The 12,701-nt window shown below is 37.9% G+C and overlaps 1 protein-coding gene across 6 annotated transcripts in view; it reads left to right on the top strand.

The window, feature by feature from the left end:
* Window positions 1-12,701, top strand: part of LPGAT1 (lysophosphatidylglycerol acyltransferase 1) — a 67,752-nt gene that overhangs the window by 29,926 nt on the left and 25,125 nt on the right. For all 6 annotated transcript variants that reach the window (XM_054822982.1, XM_054822985.1, XM_054822986.1 and 3 more), the window contains 2 exons: window positions 4,634-4,729; window positions 7,865-8,138. In XM_054822982.1, coding sequence (XP_054678957.1) covers window positions 4,634-4,729; window positions 7,865-8,138 — 370 coding nt within the window. The remainder of the gene's footprint in view (window positions 1-4,633; window positions 4,730-7,864; window positions 8,139-12,701) is intronic.

Raw genomic sequence — 12,701 nt, 5'->3', positions numbered from 1 at the left:
TCATTATACTTTAAATTAGGCAGTTTTCTTTAAATACAGTTTAAACTTAACATAGATTCCTTCACAACCTTGATATTCGTCTGTTAGTAACAAGACAGAAATTTCCAAGAATTGTTTTTATTTTGCTTAGGTTAAGCTGCACTAATTCCTAAACACTTTTTAACACTCAGACAACACTTTTTAGTGCTCACAGTCTTTTGCGAAGTTGAAAGGCTCACTTCCATTTCACCCAGAAGGGCATACAAAGAAGCAAACCAGCTTACTACAGGCGGCCTCTTGGCGGTGATGATGCAGTGGCAGAACTAGGAAGGCCTTCCTCCTGTGGCAGACCAAAATTTCTTTTGCTTGCTTTTGCCAGCCAGTACAGACTGAAACCAGGTGTAATCTGTAAGCACTTAGCATTTAATGCTGCTTTTAAAAAAATGTTAATTTAAGATGTCGGAAGTGTTCAATTTAAAGTTCTATGTTTTTCTGTGTAGCGAGGTAGAATACTGAAACGGTCTTGCAACTTGACAGTGTTTCCTAAGGGCCGTGTCAGGAACTGTGATGCTATTTTTTTCTAGTATTCTATATTCTTATATACAAATGATAGTGTAGCCTATCTGTTTTAAGCAAATTTAATCTCACTAAGCAGTAAGCTACAATACATGTTAAGATGTTTCTTGTCTTTCAGATTCGCTTATGTGAATAAGGAAAGCATGGTCTCTTATTAGGGAAGTGGAACTTAGCTAAAAGTTATCATTTTAATGGAAGGACTAATACAGGTTACCATAAGACAAGCCACACAGAGCAAGGTTTCAGCTGAATCAGAAGTGACCTAATTACACCTTTTATATAGTTCAAGAAATCATTCCAATTTGTTTGTGAAAGTAAGTGTTGAAAGAAAACTTAGTAAGTTAGTTGAGGTCTCACAAAGGTTGTGTGTTTAACAAAGAGAAGTAGGTTAAAATGCTGCTATTACTGCTTTCTGACTGTTTTAGCACTGATAAGTGTGGCTATTTTTATTGATTTAGTGCAAAAGCAGTGCCAGAAAGGGTGCAGTGGAGAGAAAAAAGTAGAGCTTGAAGCTGTTTGAGTGCAGGTTTCAAGACGTGCGTTCCCAGGTTTCATTGTTAAGTTAGAGGTGCTTGAAAGATGAAAGTCAGTCTATTCTGGTTGCTTCATTATGAAATCTATGTAGAGTGAAATGAAAGTGGGCCTTTGAATAGGAGGCACCTAGATATTTTTTTTAATTGTATTTTTTTTTATAAAATTGGTGAAAGCTTTTTCTGCATTCTGAACTTAGTTAAGCAGGAAGGATGAAGCAAAAAGGACCTGAAACAGAATCCAAAAATTCTTTCAATCCATAAACAACTATGAATCTGTGCTCAAAACACTTCTGAATGTTTTTGCTTGAAATGCAAGCGATAAGAGACTCATCTGATAAGCATTCTTTTGTTCCTGAGGATACTAAATGGAAGAGCCACCACCAGTATCTTGCAGTGTCCTCTATTCTGCCCTTGGTAGCGGAACAGAATGAATATCCATTAATCTAATTTGCCTTTTGATTGCATTCTACTCTTTGAACTCCTTCTTTTTGATTTTATGTGTTAGTGTGTGTGTATATATTCATGAATTCATATATAAAATATATGTATTTCCCCTTTGTACTTCTTACTACTGCCTATGCTTATAAGCATATTTGTAATCACTGAGCTCTGGAGTTTGCCTGTTTGTAGCTCACTTGCAGTAAACTGTCTGTACGTTTTGTCTTGGTTATAACTTGTGTCACTGATCTTTGACAATTGCATCACTCCATCTCAAAAAGACTGAGGAAGTCCAGGGATGCTAGTTAGAAGCCCTGTGTCACCTAAGACATGGTGAGATGGACTTCAGACTCTGAAGAGCAATGATAAACTTTAAAGATAAACCTACTGTCATCTAAATGCCCAGCTGGTACACAACAGTAAAGTGGTATGGGAGGAGAGAAGCCCTAGCATTGCTGGGCAAGAGTTCCTCCTCCTGGATTGCCATAGAACATCTAGGGACCAGTGTTGACCCCTCAAAAGACACAAACCTTTTCTATTCAGGGAAGCAGTTTATTAAGCTTGCTTATCTCCCCCAGTAACATACATTATGTTGGTTTAGCTTCTACTTGTTATAATAAAACAATATTTGTCAAAATGCTAAAGTAATAGATGAACACTGACAGTCATATGGGTACTGCTGCAGGCTAGATCATCATCACTGGAATTTTGGTGGTGGTTTTGTCAAAGGATATGGTTCCCTACATGAACGTGTCATCTTTGGGCTGGTGTGCAGCCATGAACCTAGGATATTGTAGTGCTTTGAAGAGCAATAACACCTCAGAGAGATGCTTTTTTTTTTTTAAACTCTTGTCCTTAGGGCACACCTTTTCTTTCTTTCTTTTCCCCTCCCTAAGGCTTTCTAATTTACTGAAATGGAAAGAACGTGAATCTCTGCAGAGAGTAATTTTTGGTTTAAGACCCTCTCTTTTATTTAACGCAGGCCCAGGGATAGCTGTATGAGAAACTGTTTCACCCATATTAGTCTCAAGTGAGGAGTTATATCTAGGAACTAACTTTTCTTTTATCTCTCGTAATTACATAGTATGTCTTTGTTCACTTGGATGTCTAGTAAGAAATACCACTGGCAGTCAGGAAAGGATACTATCATGTCACAGTGAAGAAATGGATACTTGTTTCCGAAGCAAAACCTCTTAGATCTTTGAGAGCTGTCCTTTTCTCTCCAACATGGTTTTCTTTTCCACTTCCAGTGATGCTAGAGGGTCCAGAAACTGATGCTCTTGCATTATCCAAGATCTTCAAATAAAAAGTTTGCTAGAATTAAAAAAACACAAAAGTTGGGGTCGTCTTAATGTTTGTGTTCTTAGGCAAGGATAGCCGGCTTCTAAATGTGACAGATTTAGCTGGGAGATCAGCTGTATGTCTAAGGCAATAAAGGATCTTAAGCGTTCTTTGGCAGGTATGTTCTTGCAAGTGTGTAAAATCTTCACTTTGCTGAGCATCTGGCTGCAGTTGTTTAAGGATAAGAAAAAGAAACAGGGTATGTGACAGTTATCTTTCTCCAAATATATAACCCAGGATTCTTTTGTAGCTTCTGTGGTCAAAAGGGAGAATAGGTAATTAGAGCACTCCAAGAGATGATTAGATTTTTTGGGGAGAAAGACTTACTGATACATGCAATTCTAGATGCAAACAGCAAATTATTGAGCTGCTTTTACAAGACAGAATTCCTGCATGAAATATGATCTGCTTCTTTTTATAAATTCCATGTAGACATGTGAAGATGTGAAAATGGGTAAAAGCCACCATCCTCCACTGTGTCAAACTACTTTGTTAGAAGTATTGTTGGAGGCATGGATGTGGCTTCTGAGTATTTCAGTTACTGTGCCAACCTCTGGTGTTTGCAGGGAAGGGTAGAGTACATTTTAGCAGTAGCTGTAATCAACTAATACATGAACAATGCATTGTATTTTCTAGAGGAAATCTTTATTTCTTAGACTGCTCTATTTCTGTCTTGGCCCCAAATTATGTATCTAGGACAGCTGAAGGTGCCTGACTACCAGAGAAATACCATGGTTCTCCATACACTTTTTTGATTGTGATAAATGAAAGACTATATGTTATATAACTTTAAGTTTCACTGAACTTGAATCAGTATTGGTGTGGCCATATAACATACGGAAGAGTAAAGGCTGCTAGCCTCATCTGTGATTGAGGGCATGTAAGCAACACTGGATTTTCCCGTTTTGGAGAGCCAGCTCCTATCCATCTCAGAATCTACAGGTCGGAGCTATAGAGGGGAAAGACATGAGAGAAGCAGCTTTTCCCCTCTATTTTTTACCTCTTCTGGAGTAATTCTTCTATTTTAAATTTCAAAGGGCCGAACAGGTATAAATCGGCCTTCGTCATCCTGTAAGAAGTGATGGTCAAAGTGAATCTAATGGTTCAACCTCTATTTTTCCCTTCTCACTGTGCTTCTTGGCTGGGACAAGGAGCATGACTTAATGAAATTCTCAGAGATGCATGTGGCTGCTCTGCCATGAGAGAAATCAGTAATGGCATGTGGACTGTATGTAGGTCTCAGTGAATGCTGCTGTTCAAAGACAGAGTGAGCATGTATGGAGCATGTGCACAGCAGAAGCATGAGAACAACATGATCTCATCCCTAAAATGGCCAAGTACAAAAAAATACAAGAAAACATGTCTTTGTGATGGGCATAAAACGGTTGGAGATTTCAAATACAGATCTGTATTGTTTTGTGTACCTTAACAAACACTGAAAATTGTTTTAGTTTGCAACTGGCTTAAAGTTGTGCTATGTCAATAAGAAGCATTACATTACCTGTGTGAAAAGATGGAGTAGAAATTATTCTAGCATGTGGCTAGAATGTAGAAGTGTATATTACGTTACAAAAAGACAGCTATTTAATCCTTCTCTTGAGGCAGAAGAGTAATATCTGTGCTGCTTTATCCTTTGGGGCTTAAAGGACTTTATTCCATATATTTGCTAGTTTTATTGCCATTGCAAGAATGACAAGAATGTGACAGTATATACATAATTCTCTGCACTTGATATTTACTAAACTTTTTTTTTTTCAACTTTTCAGGTTGTCCGTCGGATGATGTGGCTGATGGATCATATTTTTAAGTATACAAACTTTGGCATTGTGTCTCTAATCCATGGAGACTTCTTTATAAGACAGGTAAATAGGAACATGTAATAGTGCTTTGATTTATGCTTACGTTTGGAACATTGTGTTGTTATGGGACTTACTCGTTACCTCCTGAATGGTTTGCAGGATGAAATAACTATGCTGTAATGTGTGTATTTGGGTAGAGATTTGTTCTGAAACTGCTTTTTTCCCAAGCTTATTTGATTATTTGCTTAGACACAAATGTTTACAGAACCCAATTACGACGGGAGCCTTTTATGAGAGGTGTACAAGCAAAGTACATGGGCAATCCTTTTTGTCTCTGAGCTTCTGACTGTCCATTATTGGTGCCTCTCTTCTTTCCTTAGTGACCTTAAAGCTGTGCAGTGAGTCTGGTTACGTCACAGTTCTGACTGTCAAAGTTTCCAATAAGGAAAGGCAGGACAGTCCCTTTTGATGGTGACATGGTAGTAGACTAGTTTAAGGTGGTGATGGACCTGCATAAATAGTAATTTATCGGTACTCAAAGGTTAATTATTATTTGAGTATCAGGAAAGAATGCGTGTTGAGCTCAGCATCTCAAACGTTAAGGAGTGAAAACCTCAGATTATTTCTTACAAGTTGGTTTTTTTTGTTGTTGTTTTGGTAGCTGTTGATCAAACTGCACTCTAAAAGTAGAAACTTAGAAGTACAATGATAAGCATGAGCCTGCTGCCAGTTACGTGAACTGCGACATCCAGCATACATGTTTCTTTCCTCTCCTTATTTTTATTTGTCTGGACTTAAAATGTGTGGGCAGCCAGAGAGAATTAATGAATTTTCACTTTACAGAGAAGGAGAAGCTAATTTACTCAGAAAGAAATAAAGAAATACTTAATCACAGCTATATACAGTTAAAGTGAGATTTCTGACTAAGAGTAGAGGCATGGTTAGAAAACCTCAGGCAAAATTAGATAATAAAATAAAGGTCTCTAGAGATAAACAGCTGTGTACTGTGAGAGTATGGGAGGGAACTGGGTTTGACACTTTGTAAAATATAAATCTATTTCAGTAGTTAAAATTCACAAGATACACATTTTGAGGTACACGTGGCTGTCAGCTTGTTAATTGTGATTTCTGATTGTGATGTTGCAATTCCAGTTACAAAACCAAACCATTACTGAGCTGCAAAAACTAAGGCTTTTCCTCGTTTTTGTGAAGTGGCTGAGATATGTAGCATCACAAACAAAATTATGTCATCATGAGTCTAAGTAGAAACCAACTGAAAATAAAATGTTTCTTGGCTGTTAGTTAGCTTTTGGGTGTAGCAAAAACACTTAAGGTGAGTGATAATGGTCCTTTGCCTAGCTACAGAAAGGCCCTAGTAATATTGATTATTCCCCCCCCCCCCCCCCCCCCCCCCCGCCCCATAAAATAATGTAATTTGGTCATGGTACAATACATCCTATTTGTTAAAAATGTACATTAACTTCATTCTCATGAGCAGCATCAATGGCAGTTTTAGGAATGCTTCTGAGGTCTACTAGAAGTTGACTAGTGTTTTCTCCCATTGAAAAGTTTACTGGAAACTGAGACTGTCAGTAACTTGCCGTATTGGTGGTGCAAAGTGCATGGCATCCTAAAGAATTTGTCAGCAGTCTGCAGCTACCTATTTTCTTTCCTCTAAAGGAAAGAAGGCTGAGCCTGTTCCCTGTCATGGTGATCAACTAGCCATGGTCTTCAAGAACTGGCTGCATTAAGGAACTGCTTCTGTATGACTTATTTTCTCTTCTTTCTGGACAGTATGTTAACTGCCTTTTATCTTCCAGGACTGTTCAGTATGCTATTAGTCATGGTTACTTTTAAACACTCCTCTCTTTCCCATTAGTCCAGTAGATTTTTCCATATTGCAGCAGTATCTTAAACCTCACTGTATTTGCTAAACTGCAATTTATCCACCAGTCATATTTGTTAGGTTTTGTTTAGGTTTTGGAGAGTTCTAATATCTAACGTGTGGGAAGTTTATTGTTCACTGCTCTTTTCTTAACTACCGTGCTATCCTGGAGTCCTGTGGTCTGGTGAGAAAGGACTGGTTTAACTGAGGAACTTTTATATTGCTCTTTAATTGCATTAACATGAGCAGGCAGAGCTTTTTCCTTCCCTTTCATGAGGTAAGTTGGAAGTAATTGCAGTCATGAGACTTCAAAATCTAGGAGAAACACTTTCACAAAAACTCATCTTCAGTAAAATACTGTTTCTTGATGTCTTCCACTCAATCCCACTCTTTCCCTCTCCTCCCTCTGCCAAAAAAAAAAACCCCAACCAACCATCAAACACTGGAAGGTTTGTGGCAGTTTTGTCAATGTTTCAGAGAATTGAGGTCGCCTCTGCTGAGGAGAGCTTAAATTTTGGACTCCTGAGTTTTTTGAGTGATTTAACAAAGTCACTTTTGAGCACTCAAATGTGAATTGATGTAAATTCATTCCTGTGAAAATTTGGGTAGCTCGCTCTTGCTGTGTGCAGAGATGGAAGAGAAAAGATTGTTATTAAGATATTGAGGATATTTCTACAGTAATTAAGGACGTATCTTACTGTCTTAAATGAAGAAGTTGTGCTAATATATCAAAGAGGATAAATGAATGAGTCATTTGAGCAACACAGATTTGGGTGAAATCTGTGGTTTTGCTGTGGTAACTCACATCAGGCCTGGTCTTGAGGTCTGTCTGTGGTACCTCTGCGTTCTAATAGGGGATGGGGGTGAGGGGAGAGGTGTGTAGAAGATAGTGTGAGTAAAGATACTGTTTGGCTTGCAAAAATTACTGATGATACATAGACCTCAAAATCATAGGTTGAACCCTAGACTGTGTTTGCAGAATTCAGTTTAGCAAATTCAATTTGGAACCTCCTATCAACTAGGCAATTCTGTAAGTACGTTCTCCTGTTATGTGAAGTTCCCGATTACAATCTGGGCACTTTTGCAGAGAAGTCATCAAATCAGGAGCTTCATCCTCAATTTCAGGAGCTTTTTTTCAGCCTTTCTGTAAAGTACCTACCACCAGTAGGTACTCTGAGGAGAGGGTTTTTGTGTTGTCTTAGGGGGGCTTATTTGTGTCTCTGAAAAGAGAGAAATCTTAGAAATGCAATACTTCTGTCTAATGTTGTCTCTTTTAAGCATTCATTTTATTAGGTATTGTTTTATCCTTATAGGGAAGAGCACACCGTGACCAGCAGCTTGTGTTACTCAAGGAGCATCTAGAAAAATATTACAGGAGCCGCAATCGGAAATGGATTGTTTTATTTCCAGAGGGTGGCTTTCTTAGGAAAAGGAGAGAAACAAGTCAGGCATTTGCCAAGAAAAACAATTTGCCATTTCTTAAACACGTCACCCTGCCGAGACTTGGGGCAACACAAGTAATTCTGAAAACGCTTGTAGCGCCGCAAGAAAATGGAAATCCAACAGGTAGAGACGCTGTGATAAAAGGTAAAGACCACTTCAGTCTTGTGGATAAAAAGGAAATTGAATGTCCAAGATTTGAATTAAGCAAAACATTGTGTTGAATTGGTGTTGTGGTTGAACCCCAGCTGGCAGCTAAGCACCACACAGTTACTCGCTCACTCTGCCCGCCCTGGTGGGATGGGGGAGAGAATCAGAAGGGTAAAAGTGAGAAAACTCATGGGTTGAGATAAGGACAGTTTAATAATTGAAATAAAATATAATTAATAATAATTCTAATGAAAAGGAAAATAACAAAAAGAAATAAAACCCAAGAAAAACAAGTGATGCAAATGAAAAACAATTGCTTACCACCTGCCGACCGATGCCAGACAGTCCCCGAGCAGCCATCACCCCCCGCCTCCAGCCAGCTCCCCCTGGCATGACAGCATGATGTCATATGGTATGGAATATCCCTTTGGCCAGTTTGGGTCAACTGTCCTGGCTGTGTCCCCTCCCAGCTTCTTGTGCACCTCAGCCTTGTCAGTGGCAGGGCACGAGAAACCGAACAGTCCTTGACTTAGTGTAAGCACTACTTAACACACTGATGGTTTAGTTGTTGCTATCAGCATTATTGTCATACTAAATCCAAAACACAGCACTATACCAGCTACTACAAAGAAAATGAGCTCTATCCCGGCTGAAACCAGGACAATTGGTCTCTTTAAATGTCAAATACATCCATAATGGACCATTGTATTTATATAAATGTTTTCATATTTACTTTTAGTTGCACTGACTTTATTTTTGATGTTGAGAGAAAGAAAAAAAAAAAAAGACCTTAATTTTAATTTGATGTAGTCTGTGGTGTGGCTGCATGAATGGTGGGCTTGACACACATGATGGGTAAAATCAGATACTAGAATGGGCACTCAGAGTGAGCAGGAAGGTGGGCTGCTCCTTTCAGCAAGACTGATGGTTTGCGCTGGTTTATGGTGGTATGGAACTATAGTAAAAGTCTTTCTGGAATTTGCAAACTATGTTCATGTTTTTATTCCTGGTTTTAAAAGTTTGTTTGCATCCAGTACTGTATACTTTATTCCTGTTCTTGAACTATTTTCTGTTGAGTTCAAGTTCTGTTCTCTACAGGTTTTTGTGACGACTGTCCTCTTTTGTTGCTGGAGTTATGTGTCACTGATGACTAGATTTGAAGGCTTGTTTTGGCTGTCTTATGTTAGAAGAGTTATGAGGGAATAAGAATATTCTTGCAGCATTATTGTTGCGGGATGCCTGGGCTATAGGGTATAGCTGGGATATAAATAATGCCTGTATTTATGGGACTTGGTGCTTTTAGTCTCTCAGTTTTTAAAATTAACTTCTTGGCACATTGGAGAGCGGGGTTAGATCTTACTTAACCTAGTTGTGGATTTCTGTTACTTACTATAGAAACAATGGATTGGGAGTTTGTGGTGGTTTCTTATTGATGGGTGGTGCTGGTATTTCCATAGCCAAATTATTGTAATCATTTGGCAGCTTGAACCAAAGATCCGTAATAATGAAGACACACATGCAGATGACTTTGGGTTTTTCTGCGTGAGGTTTAAATTGCAGGGTTAGCAGGAACCTTCATACAGAAATTGCTTCCAGATTTTTAGTTTTGAAGTTAATCTTGTCAACATAGGAAATGAATGGAGATGATGTTCTTGCAGGAGTGGAGGGAAGATTTAAAATTAACTGAAAATCAAGCTGTGGAATGCATCAGAATATTTCCTTTCAGGCTACATTCAGAAAAGAAAGGCTGAAGAAAGCCCGTGTTGTTTTAGAAGATTTTAGGTTTAAAAGAGAGAAACAGAATACCTCAGTCCTTGTTAAAAGTTTGAGGTTTTTTTAAGGAGAAAAGTTTGGTCTGTTCCTGTTCTATTTCTTTCCATCTCAAAGGCAAAAAGGTATGAAAGGAAAGAAGTTCCCCAAATGAATTACAGCCCTTGACCAAAAGGGGACCAAAAGCACTCATCAAATACCAATTTTATGTTTTCATACTCTTAGATTGCTATCAACTTAGTTAAACATCAAGCCTGGCTTTTTTTTCCCCTGAGTGACATGATTTAGACTCCAGAGAAATGAGCATTTGATAGTAATTCACCTAACTGGGTACTAAAATAAAGGCATTGTCTCAGAAATACAATGGAACCACATCTGTCCATCCTACTCAAAAACAGAAGGAAAGAGAAGTGCGCAAAAATAGGAAAGAAATGCATGATTTTAGCTATTGTTCTTTCAGAGTAATGGATGTGAAAACATAATAAAAGGGGTGAAAAAGAGAAGTGAAAATAAATTTTATATGTTAGGAAAGCGTAATATTTGATACATAATGAAGCTGAGGTATTTTAAGTCCTCTCTTCTCTTAAGTTCACGAAAATGTTTCTAGCATGGTAAAACTTCCCTTTCAGAGATGTTCGAAAGGTTAATTCTTGATCTATTTCTTGTATAAAAGACTCTTCCTCTAATCTTCTGCCTTCCAAATGCTTTTACTGTACTCTTGCCACTTCAGAAAATTTTTGAAGAATGTTCGTTCAGTTGAATGAAATATAATGATATAAATTGATACGGTTATATTACAAAGTTAGAAGCCTAACAAATTAGTGATCATCTTTACATTCATCTCTTTTATCTTTCCCTTTTTAAAACCACATGAAAAAACCTAGCTGAGTGAAATCAAACTTGCCCGTATCCTTTTTAGGTTACCATCATTGAGTTGTGGGTGCTAGAACTAGATGTAGTCTATACAGTAGAGATTTCACCAGTGTCTTGCATAGAGATTGTGTATAAACTTTTTGTACGTTATTACTGTACTCGTTTGCTTGTGAAGTGGCTTGTGTCTCAGTAGCATCACACTTCCTGGCTCACTGAAAACATTTTTGCTCTGCACCACTTCTTCTTGTGCTCTGTAGTGCCTTATTTAACAATGTTCCTGGTGTCCTGGGTTACCAAATTATTCAGCTTACTATAATAAGCTTTCTTCTCCATTATTTATCATTTTCTCGATCTTTTTGTTACTGCCAAGCTTTCCTGATAATGATGGGGGTTCACCTCCCTCCCCCACCTAATTGTAGTTAAATTGGGTTTTAGATTAAGGGTAACTCCTCATCAAAACTTATGTCCCGTTCCTGTTGAGTTTCCTGGGTAGCTATGAGTCATGATACACAGTTGTGGTGTTCTTGAGTGCTGTCATTTTGTTAGTACTTAATTCCTTTAAAATTATCCTTGTAGCTTTTATACCATTGCAAATTTTACACCATTCTACTTTCTCAACTGGAATGGTGTATAATACTCAGTGAAAGAAGAAAAGATGACAAAAGCCACTATAATAAAAGATGGTTCATTCTTAATATACTGCTACGCTGCACCCTGATTTGGGATAGACCAAGTTGCATACAGTTGTTTTGTCATGTCACCCACTCATTTGCTTTTGTATATCAAATGTCACTGGAGTTACAGCCTTCAAACAGTAGTTCAAGAATTGTGCAACAGCTAAATGCTACATCATCTGTCCTTCTATAAAGTCTCTAATCTCATTTCTGTCATCCCTTTGGTATAGGTGGGTTTATGTTGTGAAGGGCGAGGTTCAGTAGCCTCCTCAAAATTTCATTAGCCTTAATTATGATTTTTGTTTTCTTAATATTCAGTCCCCTTTTCAGTTTATTTTTGTACTAGTTACGAATTTCCCACAGTTTATTACCTGATTCTTCCTCTGTAAAGTGACGGGAAGAACAAATGTTCCTGAGCTAGATGATCAATACTATTTGATTATTCTTGTACTTAAACTGATCAGTTCTTTATCGGTTGGTTTTCCAAGGCAAGCGGCCTCTTAGATTCTTAATTTCCTCCTCCTAACAGTTTTCCAAGCCTTTTTTCCTATTTAAAGTTCCAAGTACTAGCCTTCATCAGGGTGAAATGTAATTTATTGCTGGTAAATACTAAATTAAATTACTAAAACAGTTTTTGTTTTTGCTGCCTTTCGAAACACATGTTTAATTTTAATGAAATTTTACAATTTTATTCTTAAATAAACAGAAGGATGGAAAAACATATAGGAAAGGTAGTAGTATCACTTGATGGCTTGAGTGCTTTTGAAGCTAGAAAGTACAGACAATGTAGTTAAGTGGTGTCTGTCCCTGAAAAGATGGAGTAAGTTAGTTCTGGGGTCAGATGAAAGCATCCCTCCAGGCAGATGTGCTGTGCCCCCAAACAGAACGCTGCTGCCAGCGCCTGCATTCCAGGAGAAGGTTTTAGTGCAGAATAGAAATACGGGCAGCACAGAAATACTTGACGCATAGCCATCATCACCTTAAGCATGTAGGGACTGATGTATATGCAGTTATTTTATGGTTTGGTTTTGCTCATTTAATTTTTTAACAGAATGCTTAGTCTCTGACATAGTTGCAAGTACAGTGTTTCTTCAGTTAATAAGAATTGATCTTCTTTTGAGTTTTAGAACTAGCAAAATGTTCTAAGTGTTAAACAGGTGGCAATTCAAAGGAGTTTGGCGTAATTGTTCACTGAAGATATGTGTTCCAGAGCTTATTTTTGATCAACCTTGCTCTAATATGT

Source organism: Grus americana, chromosome 3, assembly GCF_028858705.1.
Source record: "Grus americana isolate bGruAme1 chromosome 3, bGruAme1.mat, whole genome shotgun sequence".
Classification (NCBI taxonomy): Eukaryota; Metazoa; Chordata; class Aves; order Gruiformes; family Gruidae; genus Grus; species Grus americana.
Note: the sequence above shows the minus strand (reverse complement) of the source record. Positions and strands in the feature narration are given on the sequence as shown.